The sequence below is a fragment of the Oncorhynchus kisutch genome, linkage group LG27 (assembly GCF_002021735.2).
Source record: "Oncorhynchus kisutch isolate 150728-3 linkage group LG27, Okis_V2, whole genome shotgun sequence".
NCBI classification, from domain to species: domain Eukaryota; kingdom Metazoa; phylum Chordata; class Actinopteri; order Salmoniformes; family Salmonidae; genus Oncorhynchus; species Oncorhynchus kisutch.
The window spans coordinates 25,433,799-25,456,059 of NC_034200.2; the positions used below are offsets into that span (position 1 = coordinate 25,433,799).

Consider the following 22,261-nt stretch of genomic DNA (forward strand, 5'->3'; position numbering starts at 1 on the left):
AGAGTCATTTTTTTGGGGTTGAGCTCCCCTTTCTGGTTGGAAAGCAGAGTACATTCATAAAAGGCCACAACAGCCTGCAGAGATGCAATATGCCACTAGATGTCTCTCTTTACTGACAGTAAAAACACAGATGCAATTTTTTTTAAATGCATCATCAAACAAACCTCCAATGAACTGGAATTCTATGACAAAAGTAATGAATTTGGACTTCATGTGCACATTAAGGAAAACAGTCAAATTGAGGAAAACAGTGATGCCTTTTTTTCTTACATTTTTTGACAATATGCTGATTCATTAATTAAATCTAGCAGTATCACACCAACGCTGGTCAAATGATTTCAGACCCAGTGTTTAGAGGACTTTCACGCCTGCTTTGCTTGCCCTTTTTGACAGGGTTAAATAACCAACACTGAACAACCAACCTGCGAGAGGCCATTAAAACAAAGGAGATGTTTACTCAATATGAGTAAATATGAGTAGCACCCAGAACCTAATCTTGGGTGAGCACTAACTCCTGGCTAGTTAAGCCTGTCAACGAGAGACTGCTCATTGTGAAATGCAGGACCAAAACTGCTCGGTGCTGTATGTGCAATATCAGACCATGGCATTCCAAGAGCTGTGTGGGCTCTCCCCTCTCCTCTCCCTCTCCATCACCCCTAGCACCAGCCTGACCCAAGGCTACTCTATATTTAGAAGTTCTGCATCACTGCTTGTCATATCGACTCAGAGAATAACATACACACGAAAGGCTCTACTACTCCCACACCTGGACATTCATTAATATTTTAGGGCTTTGTAAGGAGAGGCTTTCCAGGAATAATATAACATTTAGGCAGACAATAGCTTTGTGTCAGTATGGCTGCGTTCACACAGGCAGCCCAATCTGAACTTGTTCACTAATTGGTATTTTTATCAGTAAGATCAACTCTGAAAAAGAGTTGATGTGAAAAGATCTGATATGATTGGTCAAAATACCAATTAGTGGAAAAAGTATCAAAATTGGGCTGCCTGTGTAAATACAACCAATTAGGTAATGTGGTGTGGGGCAGAAGAATATTGCATGCTACTGACATCCTTGTGTCTGTTCTTCATCATCCATGTTCTTTCTACCAGTAGGTGTGCCACTCTCTCTTTTCTGGCCAAGCAATTGATTCTTCACATAAATATTCTATAGCCACCCCTCTCCAGAGTAGTATCATTTCAGTCTGGATCAAATTTGAAAATAAGGATGCCTGGATGGTAACAAGCTTGGTGGGGGCTATTAGTATGACAGCGGATCGTCTGAGTCTCTGAGATGCCATCTTGGTTTCTTGCTCATGATGGGGCTGTGGCCTGTTATGTAATATGATGCAGTTGGTCTAGGCTGAAGGAGTGATGCAGGACAAAATAGTTATAATCAGACAATATTAGAGACTATATTTCATTACATAGTAAATTCACTTTGAGGTTGAAACTCAACTATGCCTATGGACAGATTTATAAAAAATAAAATAAAAACTAGTAAAATGCCAGCTACTTCATTGCTCCCTGTTTAACTGTTCCTAGTCCCTACCTCATCGTTGTCCCCGCCTTAGCGTTGTCGCGCTAGTAATTTCTACCGGCCCAATTGGTCAGAATAGTTGGAGGAATATACGTGATGCAGCATTCTATTGGATGACACCACTGTCAATTAATTACAGGATGATTGCTTTATAGGCTCTCCGCTGGGTTTTGACTAGATGGGGTACAGTTTATATCATAATTTAACAGATTTGGTTTGAGCAGCAAGTTAAGATAACTAATTTATCAGGTTATGATAATTAGGTTAAGGTTATGAAAAGGTTTAGGGTTAGCTACCCCCCCCCCCCCAAAAAAAAAATACTTTAGACGTTAATTTGACACAAACTGTATCCCATCTAGCCGTGACCTCACTGTTGCCATCGGTGACTGTCAGAAGCGAGTCAGCGAAGCAGGGAAAGGAAGGGGGCGTTAACCACTGCATTCATTTACAGTCGGTCTCTCAAATACCGACACCTATTTAATTTCAAAACCTACATATCAACAAAAATAAGACTTTTCGTATATAATCTTGTAAAGGGTAGAAGAGGGAGCCATGGCGAAGCGGCAGGACACCAAGAAATTCTTTGAGAATCTTTCCGGTGCTGGAAAATCCATCGGCGTTCTGACAAGCGGAGGAGATGCTCAAGGTATCAGTTACTGTTAGGCTACAAGTGGATTAGAGTGATACTGAAATAAACGCTGGAATTGTGTAATCATTACGATACTAAAAGGGAAACAAAGTGTCGAGTTAATATCAGTATTACAAGTGCTGTCATTGTGTTTAGCCTAAAGGAACTTAGTATTTTGTTCTCATGTGTTTGACTTAATTATTCAAAAGATAATGTAGGCTAGTTGAGTATTGACCAAAAAAAGCTGTTCAACATTAAATAAAAATTCATAATAACATTATTTGTGGAGTATGTAGGCAATTGGTAGGCTATTTTTGGATAGAATTGTCACACCATTGGAAAAGGGAGATGATGCTTTATTGTAATCAACAAAAACACGGAGCAAAAAAGTGTATCATACTGAAGGGTCGGTGCTATCCGGTAAGGGATATTTATGGTTAAGGTTAGGGTTAGGGTAAGAGTGTGGACGTCCCAAGAATCCCGGATAGCACTATCCGACACTGAAGCCTGCATTGCGGAATTCCATTCGTTGATAACCTATGGCGCAGATATGTCATCACGTCTGCAGGCGCACGCCCTGGATGTTAAACTCAACATGCCAATTGCAGAGAGCTAAGCATATGTGCATAGTAGCAGTTGCGATTTTAGCATGTAAATCTTGGTGGGGCAAACTCAACAAAAACAAAAAATTGGGATCCATGCCAGCAAAGCCACTACACAACACAATACATTAATTGCATTATAACAAATCAAACGGTTCCCACAAACTGTTAGGGCCTACATAAAGCTGTCCCAAGAGCAGAGCTTTCTTTTCAGCACCATGGAGTGAATCCTTACCACTGCTACACCTGGCTATCAGAGGAGCCTTGTGAGGCAGCTAAACAGTTAATTCAGCCTCATTTACTGCCTTAAAAAAACTGCTGATATAGCTGACTTGCTTAAACAAATGTGGTTTCTACTAACAATTGAGATGTACAAACTATAGCATAAGGGGACGACAATCGGATAAGAGGCTATTTGTCATTTTGATTAAGACATTAATGAGCGAGCTTGGACGGACGTAGACGGACGTAGTCAACTATTTGTTCAGCACTTTTGAAATGTGCATTAATAGAATTAAGTTCATGGGCCATTCTTACAGTATTTTCCCTGTACACCAAGACAGAACCGTGGGATAAATGAAGGGGGCATATAAGCAGACAATGAAAGCTCTTAAAATATTAAATGATTACATTTCTCTCAAACAGGCTATAGGCTACATGTGCACCACCAAGTAAGAACAGTAGGCTAGGTTATGAGGGGGAAAGGGGCCAAATTAGTAGGGTGCGCCACATGGGCTACTAATAGCTTATTACACAACATACACTTAGTATTGCTTTCTTAGCTACAGTATACATATCTCCCTGGCATATTACATAATTTATGCAGCAGCATACAATATATTTTTGGACTCACCTTGTTGTGCTGTGCTCACTTGAACAGGAAGGTGGCACAGCGTCCTTCTTGTGGGCAAATTTAGTCATCAAAATCTGGCATTTTCTGGATTTATGGTGCTTTCAAGACACCTGGGAACTCAAAAAAACAAGGCCGATTCATGACGTCAGTGATCTTCAGATCGGAGCTCTAGAAAGAAGCCCAAGTTCCCGACATCCGAGTTGGATAATCGTTCAAAATCTATTGTCCAAGTCCGAGCTAGTTTTTGTCAGCGTTCCCATTTCTCTTGAACTCACTGAAGTCTGTTGCATGTGAATTTGTATCCTTTTAAGCTTGGAAAAGAGACCCTTAAACCCAGACTTGGACAACACACCCACTCCACTGAATAGCAGGCTAGTGATTGCTTAGCAATGCTTGCAGTTAGCCACTGATTCCTTCGAAGCCTCTCATTGCTGAGTTTCCATCTTGTTGTGTAATGTTTATGTTCAATGGCCGATGAGCACCGATACGTTTTATCTATAATTTATCTTCATATGAAAAGGATTTGCCAGTAGATTGTCGACTTGATTCATGAGGATGACTGCTTGTCTAGCTTGCTAGCTAAGATTTTGAAAGTTTGATATTGACATGATCAGTCCAACCTAAGCTACAGTAGATATAATGTGATTTGATGTCATTTTATCTGTGGTCAATGACCTTGAGCCTTTGATGGGCACTTCTAATGTAACTGTATGTCAGCACCAAAGGGCCTAGAATTTTCGAGTTCTCTCTGTAGATTTTGCGGTGACGTAGTGTCCCCGTGAGTGACAGAACACTTAGCCAATCACGGCGCAACAAGAGAACATTACCAACCCCTATGCTCCGTATTTTCCACTGGCTGCCCCACCACCACAGAAAGCACTGAGCTAGGCTGAAACACCTTAATTTTAGAGCTGCCTTACTCAAGAAAGCAAAAAACAGACCATGTTTGTGTTTTTATTTTTTACATTGTTTGCAAACTGATATTAGCAAGTGTTAATGCAAAACAGGCACTTTTTTCAGCTCTGCCCCACCTGTCCTGAATGATGGGTTGCCACTGCATACTAGCCTATCTATATTGTAATGTATTTAATTTTATATCAGCCTATTTCAATGTGACTATCATTATAAAGTTCCCTGTGCATTAAAACATCTGAGGATTAACATTTGTGCCAGCCTGGCAGGAAGTGGCGGCGGGCTGTGTCCCAAATTACCAATACAGCGTACTACTTTTGACCAGGACCCATAGGGCTCAGATAAAAATTGGTGTACTTTACAGGGAATATGGTGCCATTTGGGACACAGCCACAGTGCACCTTATCATGGGACACAAGGAGAGGTGGCTGCCAATTAAAACACATCTTGACTATTGTAGCGCATGGCATTACTAATGGGCAGACAAGCACGCGAAGAGGAGGATGGGGATGAGAATAGGGTAGACCTACGTGAGGCGCTGCAAGTAGTGGATTTGTCCCCTGGGTTTCTTAACTCCGAAATGTAGCCTACCTCTCACAGAGTTGAGAAATTTGGCTACCTCTATGAGTCACTATAATGTGGAAACACAACTGACATCTCAGTAAAGGACTGTGGTAGTAATAAGTGTGACTCAGCCCTTCATTGTTCAATGACTGGCCCTGGCTGTCATTCATTAATAATATTGTACTCTCTTTACATGGACTGTCTTATTGGCAGACTACAGCAGGCTGAGATTTCCACTGAATTTATGATACTGTAGTACATTTGCAACAATAGTCTACTGTATCTGTCATTAAAGTGTGACATAGTGGGGAGTAGAATAGTAGGCTACTCCCTTTCTCATCAGAGTACTAGTTCTAAAAAGCCTACACGTGTAACCATGTAATGATGCTTTATCTCTTCACAGCTTTAAAGATTGTTACTGGCATGGCCCAAATATTTTCACCTTGCTCAAACCCTTCAAACACACTGTTGTGTCGCTGTGTTTCATTGGCCTGCTGTTCTTTACTTTGCTTGATCCTATCTTGAAGGGTCAGTAGTGCTGGAAGGAAGAGGTTGTATGCATATGTCTGTTTTGAGAAATACACTGCATCCTGTTGCTGTAGAGCAGGGATCATCAACTAGATTCAGCCACGTCCAAATGTATTTTTTTGAGTGGCTGGTCAGTGGGCCGGTACATAATAACATTTTTTTTTTACTGCAAATTGACCACAAGAAGACCATAATATTTGACTAAAACATCATTTCAAACCTTGCTTACAGTTGTATACGATACAGTGGGGCAAAAAAGTATTTAGTCTGCCACCAATTGTGCAGGTTCTCCCACTTAAAAAGATGAGAGAGGCCTGTAATTTTCATCATAGGTACACTTCAACTATGACAGACAAAATGAGGAAAAAAATCCAGAAAATCACATTGTTGGATTTTTTATGAATTTATTTGCAAATTATGATGGAAAATAAGTATTTGGTCAATAACAAAAGTTTATCTCAATACTTTGTTATATACCCTTTGTTGGCAATGACAGAGGTCAAACATTTTCTGTAAGTTTTCACGAGGTTTTCACACACTGTTGCTGGTATTTTGGCCCATTCCTCCATGCAGATCTCCTCTAGAGCAGGGATGTTTTGGGGCTGTTGCTGGGCAACACGGACTTTCAACTCCCTCCAAAGATATTCTATGGGGTTGAGATCTGGAGACTGGCTAGGCCACTCCAGGACCTTGAAATGCTTCTTACGAGGCCACTCCTTCATTGCCCAGGCGGTGTGTTTGGGATTATTGTAATATTGAAAGACCCAGCTACATTTCATCTTCAATGCCCTTGCTGATGGAAGGAGGTTTTCACTCAAAATCTCACGATACATGGCCCCATTCATTCTTTCCTTTACAAGGATCAGTCGTCCTGGTCCCTTTGCAGAAAAACACTCCCAAAGCATGATGTTTCCACCCCCATGCTTCACAGTAGGTATGGTGTTCTTTGGATGCAACTCAGCATTCTTTGTCCTCCAAACACGACGAGTTGAGTTTTTACCAAAAAGTTATATTTTGGTTTCATCTGACCATATGACATTCTCCCAATCTTCTTCTGGATCATCCAAATGCTCTCTAGCAAACTTTAGACGGGCCTGGTCATGTACTGGCTTAAGCAGGGGGACACGTCTGGCACTGTAGGATTTGAGTCCCTGGCAGCATAGTGTGTTACTGATGGCAGGCTTTGTTACTTTGGTCCCAGCTCTCTGCAGGTCATTCACTAGGTCCCCCCGTGTGATTCTGGGATTTGCTCACCGTTGTTGTGATCATTTTGACCCCACGGGGTGAGATCTTGCGTGGAGCCCCAGATCGAGGGAGATTATCAGTGGTCTTGTATGTCTTCCATTTCCTAATAATTGCTCCCACAGTTGATTTCTTCAAACCAAGCTGCTTACCTATTGCAGATTCAGTCTTCCCAGCCTGGTGCAGGTCTACAATTTTTGTTTCTGGTGTCCTTTGACAGCTCTTTGGTCTTGGCCATAGTAGAGTTTGGAGTGTGACTGTTTGAGGTTGTGGACAGGTGTCTTTTATACTGATAACAAGTTCAAACAGGCGCCATTAATACAGGTAACGAGTGGAGGACAGAGGAGCCTCTTAAAGAAGAAGTTACAGGTCTGTGAGAGCCAGAAATCTTGGTTGTTTGTAGGTGACCAAATACTTATTTTCCACCATAATTTGCAAATAAATTCATAAAAAATCCTACAATGTGATTTTCTGGATTTTTTTTCTCTCATTTTGTCTGTCATAGTTGAAGTGTACCTATGATGAAAATTACAGGCCTCTCTCATCCTTTTAAGTGGGAGAACCTGCACAATTGGTGGCTGACTAAATACTTTTTTGCCCCACTGTATCTCTATTATGTGTGGGAATACATGGAAACAGATGACCAAAATTAAAATCACTAGGGCCGATTTCCTGGTGTTGTTATTGTCTTCTATGTCCAAGAATGAAAATGCAAAAAAAGAAACTTGGGAGGGCCAAATAAACTACCAGTTGGGGAACCCTGCTGTCAGTTGCGTGCGTGGGTAAAATCACCTCCTGGTGCACCTAGGGCTGTGGCGGTCACGAAAATAACTGTTGTCTCACGGTAATTGGCCGTTAATTAACATAAACACATTTACCATCTTCTGGCTTTCACAAGTCACTGATGCTGACCTTCTGAACATCTACATTTTAAAAAGTCTAATAAATACATGTAATATAGCCTACACCTCCACAATAAATACATTATTTAATTTAGACAGGTCTAAAGAAGCATGATATGAAGAAAATGTTGTCTATTTCAGAAGAACAGAATAGCATACTCTGAGTTGTCCTTATGTTAGGTCCTGATCTGGCTAAGCCAAATGGCTGTGGGCTACAAAAGTGAATTTAGCAGACAAGATTTGCTTAGAATTCCATGGCATTATTTTATAGTATGAAGAATACAACTGAACAAAGCTGAATAAAATATAAACTATCAGGAATCAAGGTAACACCCAAGTGCAGACTGTGTGAAGTAATGTTTATTGTAACAACAGGGGCAGGCAAACGACAGGTCAAGACAGGCAGGGGGCGATAATCCAGAGTAGGAGCAAAGGTACAATACGGCAGGCAGCCTCAGGGTCAGGGACAGGCAGAGTTCAGCAATCCAGAGGTGGAGCAAAGGCACAGGACGGCAGGCAGACTCAGGGACAGGCAGAGTGATCAGGGGGGTGGGTACTTGGTCAGGACAGGCAAGGGTCAAAAACCAGGAGGATGAGAAAAAGAGAGACTAGGGAAAAACAGGAGCTGAGACAAAACGTTGGTAGGCTTGAACAAACGAGATGAACTGGCAACAGACAAACAGAGAACACAGGTATACATACACAGGGGATAAGGGGGAAGATGGACAACACCTGGAGGGGGGTGGAGACAATGACAAAGACAGGTGAAACAAATCAATATTTTCTCCAAACAATTTGAGGGAGTGCGCACATGCAGCTATTCTGTGTTGAGCGGTTAACAAAGAAATAGGTATTATTATATGCTTAATTTAGAGTTATTAATGTAACTTTAGTTTTTCTACAAATGTACGTTAATCTCTAGGAGACAGAACGTGTATCCTTCCTGAGCGGTATGATGGATGTTTTGATTTTTTAATTTTTAAGGCTGCATGATGCGACTCTAATGATGATTTGAAAAAGGTTGCTTGAAAGGCATGACCCCTGCTTTGTTTTTTTGCCTAGGCTGTACACACTACATCAATCACTCATTCACAATTTGACAAGCACTTGATCATGTCTAGAATTTCATGGCGGCATCCCCTTTGTGTGGCCGTAATGCACCCTAAAAGAATCCATGCCTTTTGTGGCCAGTGAGTGCTGCACACTCAATCAAGTGATCGATCGGGTCTTTCTCACAGGCTACAAGTGAAGACAGACACATCAGGGACACAACTGCGCACGTCCTTATCCAATTCCGAGGTGAACTTTGAAGATATTGGAAGAACTGTCCACATTTACTTTTGTCAGCCAACAAGATGAGTAGGTTGAAGTCGGAAGTTTACATACACCTTAGAAAAATGCATTTAAACTCCGTTTTTCACAATTCCTGACATTTAATCCTAGTAAAAATTCCCTGTCTTAGGTCAGTTAGGATCACTACTTTATTTTAAGAATGTAGTAGAGAGAATGATTTATTTCAGCTTTTATTTATTTTCTCACATTCTCAGTGGGTCAAAAGTTTACATACAATTAGTATTTGGTAGCATTGCCTTTTAAATTGTTTAACTTGGGTCAAATGTTTCAGGTAGCCTTCCACAAGCTTCCCACAATAAGTTGGGTGAATGTTGGCCCATTCCTCCTGACAGAGCTGGTGTAACTGAGTCAGGTTTGTAGGCCTCCTTGCTCGCACACGCTTTTTCAGTTCTGTCCACAAATCTTCTATAAGATTGAGGTCAGGGCTTTGTGATGACCACTCCAATACCTTGACTTTGTTGTCCTTAAGGCATTTTGCCACAACTTTGGAAGTATGCTTGGGGTCATTGTCCATTTGGAAGACCCATTTGCGACCAAGCTTTAACTGATGTCTTGAGATGTTGCTTTAAAATATCCACATCATTTTGCTCACTCATGATGCCATCTATTTTGTGAAGTGCACCAGTCCCTCCTGCAGCAAAGCACCACCACAACATGATGCTGCCACCCCCGTTCTTCACGGTTGGGATGGTGTACTTCGGCTTGCAAGCCCCCTTTTTCCTCCAAACATAACAATGGTCATTTTGGCCAAACTTTTCTATTTTTGTTTCATCAGACCAGAGGACTTTTCTCCAAAAAGTACGATCTTTGTCCCCATGTGCAGTCGCAAACCGTAGTCTGGCTTTTTCATGGCAGTTTTGGAGCAGTGGCTTCTTCCTTGCTGAGCGGCCTTTCAGGTTATGTCGATATAGGACTCGTTTTACTGTGGCTATAGATACTTTTGTACCTGTTTCCTCCAGCATCTTCACAAGGCCCTTTGCTGTTGTTCTGGGATTGATTTGCACTTTCGCACCAAAGTATGTTCATCTCTAGGAGACAGAACACGTATCCTTCCTGAGCGGTATGACGGATGCATGGTCCCATGGTGTTTATACTTGTGTACTATTGTTTGTACAGATGAACGTGGTACCTTTAGGCGTTTGGAAATTGCTCCCAAGGATGAACCAGACATGTGGAGGTCTACAATTTTTTTTTAATGTCTTGCTGATTTCTTTTGATTTTCCCATGATGTCAAGCAAAGAGGCACTGAGTTTGAAGGTAGGCCTTGAAATACATCCACAGATACACCTCCAATTGACTCAAATTATGTCAATTAGCCTATCAGAAGCTTCTAAAGCCATGACATAATTTTCCAAGCTCTTAAAGGCACAGTTATCTTAGTGTATGTAAACTTCTGACCCACTGGAATTGTGATACAGTGAATTATTAATGAAATAATCTGTCTGTAAACAATTGTTGGAAAAAATACTTGTGTCATGCACAAAGTAGATCCTAAGTGACTTGCCAAAACTATAATTTGTTAACAAGAAATTTGTTGAGTGGTTGAAAAATGAGTTTTCTTGACTCCAACCTAAGTGTATGTAAACTTCCGACTTCAACTGTAGATGGTTGTCACGTAGAGAGACAGAGGTGCACTGTTTTGATCGCTCGGATGCTTTCTCCTGTGAGATGAAAGATACATTATTTTATGTGTTTTAATTTTTTTCTTGGTACGTTTTTGGGGGAAGCCAGGTTTCCCTTGGTATTCATGAATACACACCACTGCCTGCTGTAGAGAAATCAAACATAACTAAACATACCTAATCCATAATCTCTACGAACACTACTTGGCCGTCGTAAAGATACATTTGTCCCTCGCTATCAAATAAACACCTGAATCAAACTTTTGTTACAATCACACTACATTCCTGCTGTGTCAACAGTGGGCTACCATTAGACCAAGCACTTTGTACGAGACTATCTACCAGGAAATCTACCATTGTCTACACAGCAGGAATATAGTGCAAAAGTCCCGTCAGAATCCAGCTGTGGTCGAAGCTAGAAAGCATCCTGTAGCCTACCCTGAAGACTAGAACATTCACATGATGTAAGTAAAAACCACTAAGACTTCTGGCAGTCTTATCTGCCAGAAAATATCAGTTGGTTTTGTATATAGGGTGATTCCTAAAATTACTTACAGAACCATTGGCCATGCTTCAGGAAATCTTCCAGTGGGATTCAGTGTTTATCATTGTTAACCTACATTGGCTAATATATGCACCATTTTCTGTGTACACACAGGTCTCCTTCATCTTATATTGTTACTGGACTCCTAGCAACAGTGACTGGCACCAGCCAACCCACAGTACCAGAATTCGTGCTCGTTAGCATCGACCCAGACAACAGACTCTTAATATCTGTGCCAGACCAACCATGCACTCTGGTCTCTCTACAGTCTGTTTACTGTGAAGGCATGCTGATTCTGAAATGAAACCCTATATCCTATATAGTGTACCCTATGTGGGCCCTGGTTAAAGTAAGTGCACTATATAAGGAATAGGGGTAAAAACTAGCGCACTATAGGGAATAGGGTCCCATTTCAGACACACGTGAGTTCATTGTTGTGGGCCTAAGAAGCTCTTGGAGGCTGACACTAACAATAATGACATCCAAGGCAGCGCCTGCTCCCGCCCACACTCAGAGTGCTCTGGGAAGCCAGTGAATAGCAGCCTTGTTGTGTGGTGTGGGAGAAGTGGAAGGACATCAGCATAGAGCAGTCTTGGCACCACAGGGCTGCCCTACTGTTCTTGGCTGCGTGTACAGACTAATGAGAATGTAGCTGTAAGCAGTAAGTGCTACACTCTTAGAAAAAAAGGGTTCTAAAAGGGTTCTTTGGCTGTCCCCATAGGAGAACCCTTTTTGGTTCCAGGTAGAACCCCTTTGGGTTCCATGTAGAGCCCTCTGTGGAAGGGGAAGCAAAAAGGAACCAAAAAGGGTTCTCCTATGGGGACAGCCAGATAACCCTTTTACTGTAGGTACTAGATTAGAGTGTATTGTCTTGTCCGTAATAAGGTGACCAAAGATACTGCATTCAGTTTTAGTTTTGGTGCAACTAAGATGCAAGTCTTTGTAATCATTATGACCAATTTCCACACTGTCAATGGAAAATGTACTAGATACTGAATCAAGGTCAATGCCTATGCAAGTATCTTTCTCTGCTGGACAGAGCACACCATGTTAACTTGATTTACACGATTCATCCAATCTCCCTGATTTGTATTTTCAGACTGTAGCCTACCAAATATAACATGCATTGTCATATAATGAATGTATTTTTCATTCTCTCTGACTCTCTCTGCCTCTGTGTTGTTGTTGTTGTGCAGGTATGAATGCTGCTGTACGGGCTGTGGTCCGCATGGGTATTTATGTGGGAGCTAAAGTCTACTTCGTCCATGAGGTGAGATCATGATAGACACTCCCGCGGGCTTGTACTGTTCTACCACTGACACTGAGACAAATCAACACCGACGAGCTCTGTGCTCATAGAGTAAAGCTTTAGCTTTGAGCAGTAGTGGTTTGGATAAACAAAATGTTACAGAATGAAATAGAACACTAAATTAAATTGGTGATTAAAAGGATCTCTATGCAGAATGTGTAATGTTTAAATAAAACAGAGGAGGAGCGATTCTTCTGCATTAATGTTCAACGAGATGACTTTTATTTGATTTAAGGGTCATGGAAATGAGAAGTATTTGAGTTGGAAACTTGTGAAGTCATGGTGTTGGTAGCGGGAGCAGTTTCCCATACATAAGCAGCTAATTCATTTGCTGAGGAAATCCTACTCTGGAGGTTATCTTAACTAATAATGTTCCTGTCCACTGGGGTCAAATCGAATTGTATTTGTCACATGCTTCATAAACAGGTGTAGACTAGAGTGAAATGCTTGCTTACAGGCCCTTCCCAACAATGGGGTCAAATAAAATAATTTCAGGGTTTAAGAATTAACTTAGGTGTGATTCTGTCTCTACAGATTCTGTCTCTACTTTCACTTAATGCTTTTATAAGGATGACGTAACGCCTGGTCATAAGAGGTCATGATGGAATACTGTATGAGAATATCAAATCAAACTGTATTTGTCACATGCTTTGTAAACAACAGGTGTGGACTAAGAGTGAAATGCTTACTTACGGGTCCTTCCCAACAACGCAGAGAAATAATAGAAAAATAATAACACAAGGAATAAATACACGAGTAATGATAACTTTGCTACTGTATATACACGGGGTACCGGCATACATAGACAACTCGAGGTAAGATCAATTTGGCCCAAACATGAAAATGAGATGAACCATCCCTTTAACACAAATGATGTCCCCTTATTAAAGGTACACTGATGTATCTCACAGCATGCTGTTGTTTATTCAGACTCATGGCGATGGCACTACAGGGACGTCTGAAGCTTCCTGTAATCCAATTATTTAGACATTGACACCAGAGCTCTTATCCTCCCGCCTCCATTGAGTCAGACAGAGTAGATAACAACATGTTACAGTTAGCCTCTTGCAGAGCGTATGTCCCAAATTCCAACCTATTCCGTATAGTGCACTACTTTTGGTGTGCATAGGGCTCTGGTAAAAAGCTGTGCACTATATAGGCACTAGTGTGCCACTTGAGACACAGACAGTGAGTGTGCTGTGAGCCTGCTCAATGGAATACCTTTCATCAGTCATCAAACACTGGAGTCTCTAACAATAGACGACACTTAAGCAAAGACTCCAGCCACCCAAGTCAAAGGGTTCTCTCTACTAGCACACAGCAAGCACTACCGATGCAAGTATGGAACCAACAGGACCCCGAACAGCTTCGACCCCCAAGCCATAAGACTGCTAAATAAATAGTTAAAATAGTTCATTAACTAATTAGCTACTTGCATTGACCCTTTTTGCACTAACTATTTGTCTCATCACATGCTGTTACTGTTTATCATCTATCCTGTAGCCTAGTGACTTCATCCCTACCTATATGTACATATCTACCTCAATTACCCCTCCACATCGACTTGGTACTGAGAGACAGCATCCATGATAATCTGTTGTTTACTTTTGCTACAGGTAGCAGTTAGCATGATTTAGCATTGTCCTCTCAAAATGAATGTAAGTCAATATCCCTGATGTTATCAAAGATGCGTTGCAGAGTCAACGACTGTTACTATGTAACAACATTGTAATTCATGAATATGTTCAAATTACTATTAGGAAATATAGGCCTGTGCTCTGAGATAATGTTAACATGTATTTTCTCAATGCAGGGTTACCAGGGTATGGTAGATGGTGGGGATAACATTGAAGAGGCATCATGGGAAAGTGTCTCCAGCATGCTGCAAGTGGTAAGTAGTGCAATGAATGCCTTTAGGCAAAATACTATGGATTTGTTTAACATTATCATCACAGTCACAGGCTATATATATAGTATACGTAGTGGTTAATTAATATTTTGGCCAGAGGCTACAGTATACTATACAGTATATGATGGTTAATGGTTTGAATATATCAGTGGTCCCAGAATTTACAAATTGCATGTGACAGATGAGCGCAGCTGCATTTCTGGCCGATCCATCCATCAATTCAGTTGTCATCCATCCATCAATTCAGTTGTCATCCATCCATCAGTTCAGTTGTCATCCATCCATCAATCCATCTTTCCAACTGTCATTCATCCATTCATCTGAATTCTTGACCGTTGTGTTTTCCTGTCAGGGTGGCACAGTCATTGGCAGTGCCCGCTGCAAGGAGTTCCGCAGCCACGAGGGGCGTCTGAAGGCTGCCCACCACCTGGTGCAGCGTGATATCACCAACCTGTGTGTGATCGGAGGGGACGGCAGCCTCACTGGGGCCAACCTCTTCAGAGAGGAGTGGAGCGGACTACTGGAGGAACTGGTCCAGCAGGGTATCTCAATGTTATAGTCAATGGAGTGGACCAAATGTTCACAGTAATCTACTCCATCATTCATTTCTACACAAATGTTTTTATTTATATGCCTGACATGTTGTAGTAAAACATGTATTACTATGTATTACCAAAGCCTGTATACAGCCATTCCATCTATGAGTGTACACTACTCAGTAGTGAAGCCAGTGGGTTCATGTTGCGTTGCATTGTGAATAAAGGTCTGATTGATGAGAAGGCTGCCCAGAACAATTCAGAGCTGCACATCGTGGGAATGGTGGGCTCCATCGACAACGACTTCTGTGGCACTGACATGACCATCGGGACAGACTCTGCCCTGCACAGAATCATAGAGGTGGTGGACGCAATCATGACTACAGCCCAGAGGTACTGACATAGATGATTGTTGTTGAATGGTACATTTCTTAACTTTTAGATGAGCCAACATTTACACAGACAGAGGTACTGACAGATACAGTGGCATATTTAGCTCAGTGGTGTTGTTTGTACACATACAACATTTACAGACTTATCTCCTTTCTCTCAGCCACCAGAGGACATTTGTGCTGGAGGTCATGGGAAGACATTGTGGGTATGGAATGGCATTTCATTTCTGCTTTCATTTCCTGCTTTATTCTTGTACTTGCTACAATTTAGCAATGGACTCCTGCTTTGAAAATGTTTGTACATAATACATACAAATGGGTTTGTATGTATGTATGTGTGTGTGTGTGTGTGTGTGTGTGTGTGTGTGTGTGTGTGTGTGTGTGTGTGTGTGTGTGTGTGTGTGTGTGTGTGTGTGTGTGTGTGTGTGTGTGTGTGTGTGTAGGTACCTGGCCCTGGTAAGTGCTCTGGCCTGCGGGGCTGACTGGGTGCTGATCCCTGAGATGCCCCCTGAGGACGGGTGGGAGGAACAGATGTGTCAGAAACTGTCTGAGGTAACCACACACACACACACACACACATAAAGGAAACATCCGACATCTGCAGATCTAACAAATACATTTCAATCTATACCTCACATTGAATAGGATTTACTGCTTAGTGATAACACGTTGTAGTGTATTGTATTTCCTTCAACCATAGCAAAAGCAGCAGTGTTCATTGTGTTTCTTAATGTCCAGAGCCGATCCAGGGGTTCAAGGCTGAATATAATCATTGTCGCTGAAGGAGCCATTGACAGACAAGGAAAGGCTATTACTGTTAATAATGTCAAGGATGTGAGTACCTGAATATGCAACGTAGGGGGAACCAAAATCAGGTCCTACAGATGTGTGAATAGCTCCATGCTTTACAGATGAAAGGACTCTGTTAAGTGAGAGATGGACAGAGGTAGTAGGCAGATCTGTTCTTTCTCTCTCTCTGGTAGGCATGCAGCTGTTTCAGCATAAACCGGGTCCAGCTTTTGAAAAGCCAAATGCAAAAATGTTCTGTCATGTACTGTATATCTATGCTTTGTTTGTATTCTTATAGAATCGTGCAGATAAGAAACGGCTCAATATCATTATTGTAGCGGAGGGGGCGATAGATTCTCACAACAAGCCTATCACTACAGACCATATTAAGGAAGTAAGTACTCAGCTGTCCTGTACTGGTGGAGTACTCCTCTGCAGACCTGGGTTCAAATCCTATTGGAAATATTTTTGCGACTTTCTATTGGTTTAATTGTGCCAGACAAGCTCAATCAAGCCCACATTAAGTATTTGAAATGATTTCATATTGTATTTGAACCCAGGTCTGGTACAGTACTTCTGTGTGCCGTGGTTACTTCTGGCTGCACATCGTCATCTCTCCACCTCTCTGTCCCATTAACAACATGCTGTCCATGTTTTAACTCTTCATCTAAATATTTTATTGGATCTTTCTTAGTGATGTGAACTTCTGTGAATTATTCTTTGTCCTGTTTGTGCCTTTGCAACCTTGTTCTTCATCAGCATACCTAACCTGGTAAGCATAGAAATCCATATAGAACTTATAGGATCTCTGTTCTGGTAAGAGTCTTATACAGTACAGTTTACCTGGCAGAACAAAAGAACAAGGTCTGAGTCCAAAATGGCACCTATTCTCTATAATATACTGTACTAGTTTTGACCAGCTCTGGTTTAAAGTAGTGCACTATATAGGGAATAGGGGGCCATTTGGAACACACAGGTGTAAGTGTTGGAGACTCACTTACAGTGTACATGACAGGAACTGTTTTGCATGGGTGTACAGTGCTTGTGCTTTCCCCTACTGTCTTTCTTCCTAAGGTATAGCATGCCATTGTCATTCTCTTTCTACCATACAATACAAATAGACAATTGTTGCATTCCAAATGGCACCCTATTCTCTATATCATGGTCCTGGGGACCCAAAAGGGTGCACATTTTGGTTTTTGCCTTAGCACTACACAGCTGATTCAGCCCATCATCAAATCTTCAAATCTTTGATTAGTGGAATCAGATGTGCACTCCTTTGGGTCCCCAGGACCAGGATTAAGAAACACTGATCTATATAATGCATTACTTTTGTAGTAGTGAATAGGGTGCCATTTGGGACGTAAGTGTTATTTGATGACTAATTTGAGGAAACGTACATTGCTCAATACCTGACCTTCCTCTCCTACTATAGTTGGTTGTTAGCTGTCTGGGCTTTGACACCCGAGTCACCATCCTGGGTCACGTCCAGAGAGGAGGAACCCCCTCTGCCTTTGACCGGATCCTGGTGAGTGTTACCCACATACTCACATACAATGAAAAGGCACTTATAGACTGGGTTGCTTCCTAAATGGCACCCTATTCTCTATATAATGCACAACTTTTCAGTTAGAGGCACAGCCATTTGTGCTGCCGTCTGTCTGATAGCTGAATAATATCCCTGGTTTGTTTGTTTTGGTTAGTAACCATGAGGAAGTTTCAGTATGATAATCATCATTTAAAGAGCATGTCATTTCATACTGTTATGCAATTTCTAACTTGAACTTGAAGTTATTTTCCCAGTGTCCCAAATCACCATTAATTCTAAGTTGACCCCAGTATAAATATTATTTGACCTTTGCCCTCCACCCTGTCTGTCCAGGCCAGTCGTATGGGAGTGGAGGCGGTCCTGGCCCTGTTGGAGGCGTCAGCCAGCACACCGGCCTGCGTAGTGTCTCTGTGTGGGAACCAGGCTGTCCGTCTGCCCCTCATGGAGTGTGTTCAGATGGTACACTTACACTGTGTGTTCACATGCTATATAGGCCCTGCTGGGACCCTGGATTAGTATTCTGTACAGGGTACAGATGGGGATGGCCGCCAGCCAAGATAGTGGGTGTGAGATTGCTTTACTCAACATTAATGAACACGTATGAAGTAATAGCCTACCCCTTTGTGATGTTTTCAGGTTCTACACCATTCACAGAATGCATCAAGTACTTCTACCTACTGTATACATTATATATCTATTATGAATAAAGACGATTGATAGGCTGTTGATTCCAGACACATTAACCACTCGTATTTATGTTCTCAATAGACACAAGACGTCCAGAAAGCCATGGACGAGAAGAATTTTGAGGAAGCTGTGAGACTGCGTGGCAGGTACATTTTCTGACTCTTGTACCAATTCTACATTCTTTGATCAAATAAAGTGATATCTCTGTATTTCTAAGATGCATATCTTTATTTGGCCAGCAGTCTAGTCTAGCAGGACCATTACTGCGTTACAGGATTCAGATTAATTTTCCTCTTGCCTTTAAAAGTTTATGCAACTTAGTAATGGAGGTTTCTGGACAAAAGGTAGATGGATGAATAACAGTATGTTTCATTCATATTTTGCAGGAGTTTCGAAAACAACCTGAACACCTACAAACTCCTGTCTTACCGGAAAGCAGACTCTGAACTCCCAAATGTAAGTATCCTCAGTTAACCCAAGGCAAACATTTACAGTGGGGCAAAAAAGTATTTAGTCAGCCACCAATTGTGCAAGTTCTCCCACTTAAAAAGATGAGAGAGGCCTGTAATTTTCATCATATGTACACTTCAACTATGACAGACAAAATGACAAAAAAAGATCCAGAAAATCACATTGTAGGATTTTTAATGAATTTATTTGCAAATTACGGTGGAAAATAAGTATTTGGTCACCTACAAACAAGCAAGATTTCTGGCTCTCACAGACCTGTAACTTCTTCTTTAAGAGGCTCCTCTATCCTCCACTCGTTACCTGTATTAATGGCACCTGTTTGAACTTGTTATCAGTATAAAAGACACCTGTCCACAACCTCAAACAGTCACACTCCAAACTCCACTATGGCCAAGACCAAAGAGCTGTCAAAGGACACCAGAAACAAAATTGTAGACCTGCACCAGGCTGGGAAGACTGAATCTGCAATAGGTAAGCAGCTTGGTTTGAAGAAATCAACTGTGGAAGCAATTATTAGGAAATGGAAGACATACAAGACCACTGATAATCTCCCTCGATCTGGGGCTCCATGCAAGATCTCACCCCGTGGGGTCAAAATGATCATAAGAACGGTGAGCAAAAATCCCAGAACCACATGGGGGGACCTAGTGAATGACCTGCAGAGAGCTGGGACCAAAGTAACAAAGCCTACCATCAGTAACACACTACGCCGCCAGGGACACAAATCCTGCGGTGCCAGACGTGTCCCCCTGCTTAAGCCAGTACATGTCCAGGCCCGTCTGAAGTTTGCTAGAGAGCATTTGGATGATCCAGAAGAAGATTGGGAGAATATCATATGGTCAGATGAAACCAAAATATAACTTTTTGGTAAAAACTCAACTCGTCGTGTTTCGAGGACAAAGAATGCTGAGTTGCATCCAAAGAACACCATACCTACTGTGAAGCATGGGGGTGGAAACATCATGCTTTGGGGCTGTTTTTCTGCGAAGGGACCAGGACGACTGATCCGTGTAAAGGAAAGAATGAATGGGGCCATGTATCGTGAGATTATGAGTGAAAACCTCCTTCCATCAGCAAGGGCATTGAAGATGAAATGTGGCTGGGTCTTTCAGCATGACAATGATCCCAAACACACCGCCCGGGCAACGAAGGAGTGGCTTCGTAAGAAGCATTTCAAGGTCCTGGAGTGGCCTAGCCAGTCTCCAGATCTCAACCCCATAGAAAATCTTTGGAGGGAGTTGAAAGTCCGTGTTGCCCAGCAACAGCCCCAAAACATCACTGCTCTAGAGGAGATCTGCATGGAGGAATGGGCCAAAATACCAGCAACAGTGTGTGAAAACCTTGTGAAGACTTACAGAAAACGTTTGACCTCTGTCATTGCCAACAAAGGGTATATAACAAAGTATTGAGATAAACTTTTGTTATTGACCAAATACTTATTTTCCACCAGAATTTGCAAATAAATTCATTAAAAATCCTACAATGTGATTTTCTGGATTTTCTTTTCTCATTTTGTCTGTCATAGTTGAAGTGTACCTATGATGAAAATTACAGGCCTCTCTCATCTTTTTAAGTGGGAGAACTTGCACAATTGGTGGCTGACTAAATACTTTTTTGCCCCACTGTATATTGTACATTGACAAAGTTACTGTGACATTCACATGTGTTTTCCCTAACGTTTGTGTCTTTCCAGCGTTTCTCAGATTTGTGCGTTAGGATCAGGTACTTCCTGTTGAGGTGCATTGTGGCTCATACTGAGGTCTTTTTGTGACACTAACAGAGTGTGTTTGTTAAATTGTTTTCTGTCTTGAGGGGATAGGAAGAGGATGAGCTCCCATATAATGTACGTACTGTACTGTAACCTACTATAATATACCAGCTTTAGATCAGTGCTAAGTTCTCCTATATGTATAGCGTTTGTGCTAACATGCCAACTCTCCGTGTTTGGCTTGACAATGACAGCAATGGAGTTGGCAAGAGCACAAACAGATCTGGGACCAGGCTTCGTTTGAAATACTAATTTGCTGCATCAATGGCCCTGTAGAATAGAACAACAAGTAGCTTTTAGGTTACATTTTCTCTAACAACATATTTATTTGAATAGAATAATACCTCCATAGGGCCATGATTGAACTAGACAGCTTCTGACGCAGTACATGTTGGATTAGACCATTTTGAACATAAATAGTGCCACAAAACGACAGATGTCTGTTGCTGTAGCCTCATTGCTTATTTCTTCATGACTCTGCTTAGTAGAAGCACAGTATATCTGTGTTCTAAGAAGTGCCCTGTTCCTGCACTTTCAGTATGCTTGCTGTTGTCATAGTAGCCTACTAACTAGTTCTGCTGCATAGAAGTATCAATCAGACACATGCTTGTGATCTGCTCAAAGTAAGAGATTACTTTGAGATTACCACGCCTATGAGGGCACTCATATACGTGGGGTCTATCTGTCCATGAGCACGCTGTGATCATGTGATGGAGCTCAGAGCCAGTGGTCTATGTGAAGTACAACAACAGCCTATACAGATGCAGCATTTTGGGGCCGTAGCATGAGGCCTTGCTAGGCTTGTCTCTGCATGCTGCTCCATTCTCCACGGAGACAACAGCTTTGCCAGGCTTGTAGAGCATCTCTACCCAGTATCAACCACTATGAGCAGGTGTATGTATACAGAGGGGTTTGGTGATATGGGTATCAATGAGCATTTTGAATTTACTGAATAGAAATTGAAATGACCCCAACTCTGCTGGTTTAAAATGTGTATGTATTTTTGTGTGTGTTTGTGTGTGTGTGTGTGTATTTCTAAATGTGTGTGTGTGACGACTGTGCTGTTGATCCTCAGAGCTCCTTCAACGTGGCGGTGCTGAACGTGGGTGCCCCTGCTGCGGGCATGAACGCAGCTGTCCGCTCGGCCGTCAGGGTGGGCATCACCGAGGGCCACAAGATGTTCGCCGTTAACGACGGCTTCGAGGGGTTCTACAAGGGACAGGTACTGGAGTTAAGACACATGATTATAGTCATTTTATTCTTGCCCAATGAGAATGAGGGTCTCACTGCCACATGATCAACAGGTTGTTTTCTCACTGTTAAACACATTTGATCATATTTGTCCCCTAGTATTGTTTACACCATTAACCTTGAAATGCAGTCTACGCCATTAGAATAACAAGAACATATTTAAAATGATTAATATAAACATGACAGCGAAGCCAGGTAAGCTAAAGGTTATAGTGACCTTGTTGACTGGCTTTGCAGAGTAGAAAAGTAGCTCTGTAAGTCACCTTTACTCGTCCCCTGCCACAGACACTGATGGTGTTTTTCAGATAAG

The 22,261-nt window shown here is 41.8% G+C and overlaps 1 protein-coding gene across 12 annotated transcripts in view; it reads left to right on the top strand.

The window, feature by feature from the left end:
- The first annotated feature begins 1,677 nt into the window (after positions 1-1,677).
- Positions 1,678-22,261, top strand: part of LOC109871622 (ATP-dependent 6-phosphofructokinase, platelet type-like) — a 42,092-nt gene continuing 21,508 nt past the window's right edge. For 2 of the 12 annotated variants that reach the window (XM_031806423.1, XM_031806424.1), the window contains exons 1-15: positions 1,918-2,186; positions 12,487-12,560; positions 14,413-14,490; positions 14,861-15,050; positions 15,272-15,437; positions 15,598-15,642; positions 15,880-15,988; positions 16,175-16,270; positions 16,524-16,619; positions 17,661-17,753; positions 18,108-18,233; positions 18,543-18,607; positions 18,848-18,917; positions 20,752-20,775; positions 21,776-21,922. In XM_031806423.1, the coding sequence (XP_031662283.1) occupies positions 2,093-2,186; positions 12,487-12,560; positions 14,413-14,490; positions 14,861-15,050; positions 15,272-15,437; positions 15,598-15,642; positions 15,880-15,988; positions 16,175-16,270; positions 16,524-16,619; positions 17,661-17,753; positions 18,108-18,233; positions 18,543-18,607; positions 18,848-18,917; positions 20,752-20,775; positions 21,776-21,922 (1,473 nt within the window). In that variant the 5' untranslated portion in view covers positions 1,918-2,092. Of the gene's footprint in view, positions 2,187-12,486; positions 12,561-14,412; positions 14,491-14,860; positions 15,051-15,271; positions 15,438-15,597; positions 15,643-15,879; positions 15,989-16,174; positions 16,271-16,523; positions 16,620-17,660; positions 17,754-18,107; positions 18,234-18,542; positions 18,608-18,847; positions 18,918-20,751; positions 20,776-21,775; positions 21,923-22,261 lie in introns of all 12 variants that reach the window. The other 10 variants (XM_031806431.1, XM_031806432.1, XM_031806426.1 and 7 more) reach the window with 9 other exon arrangements.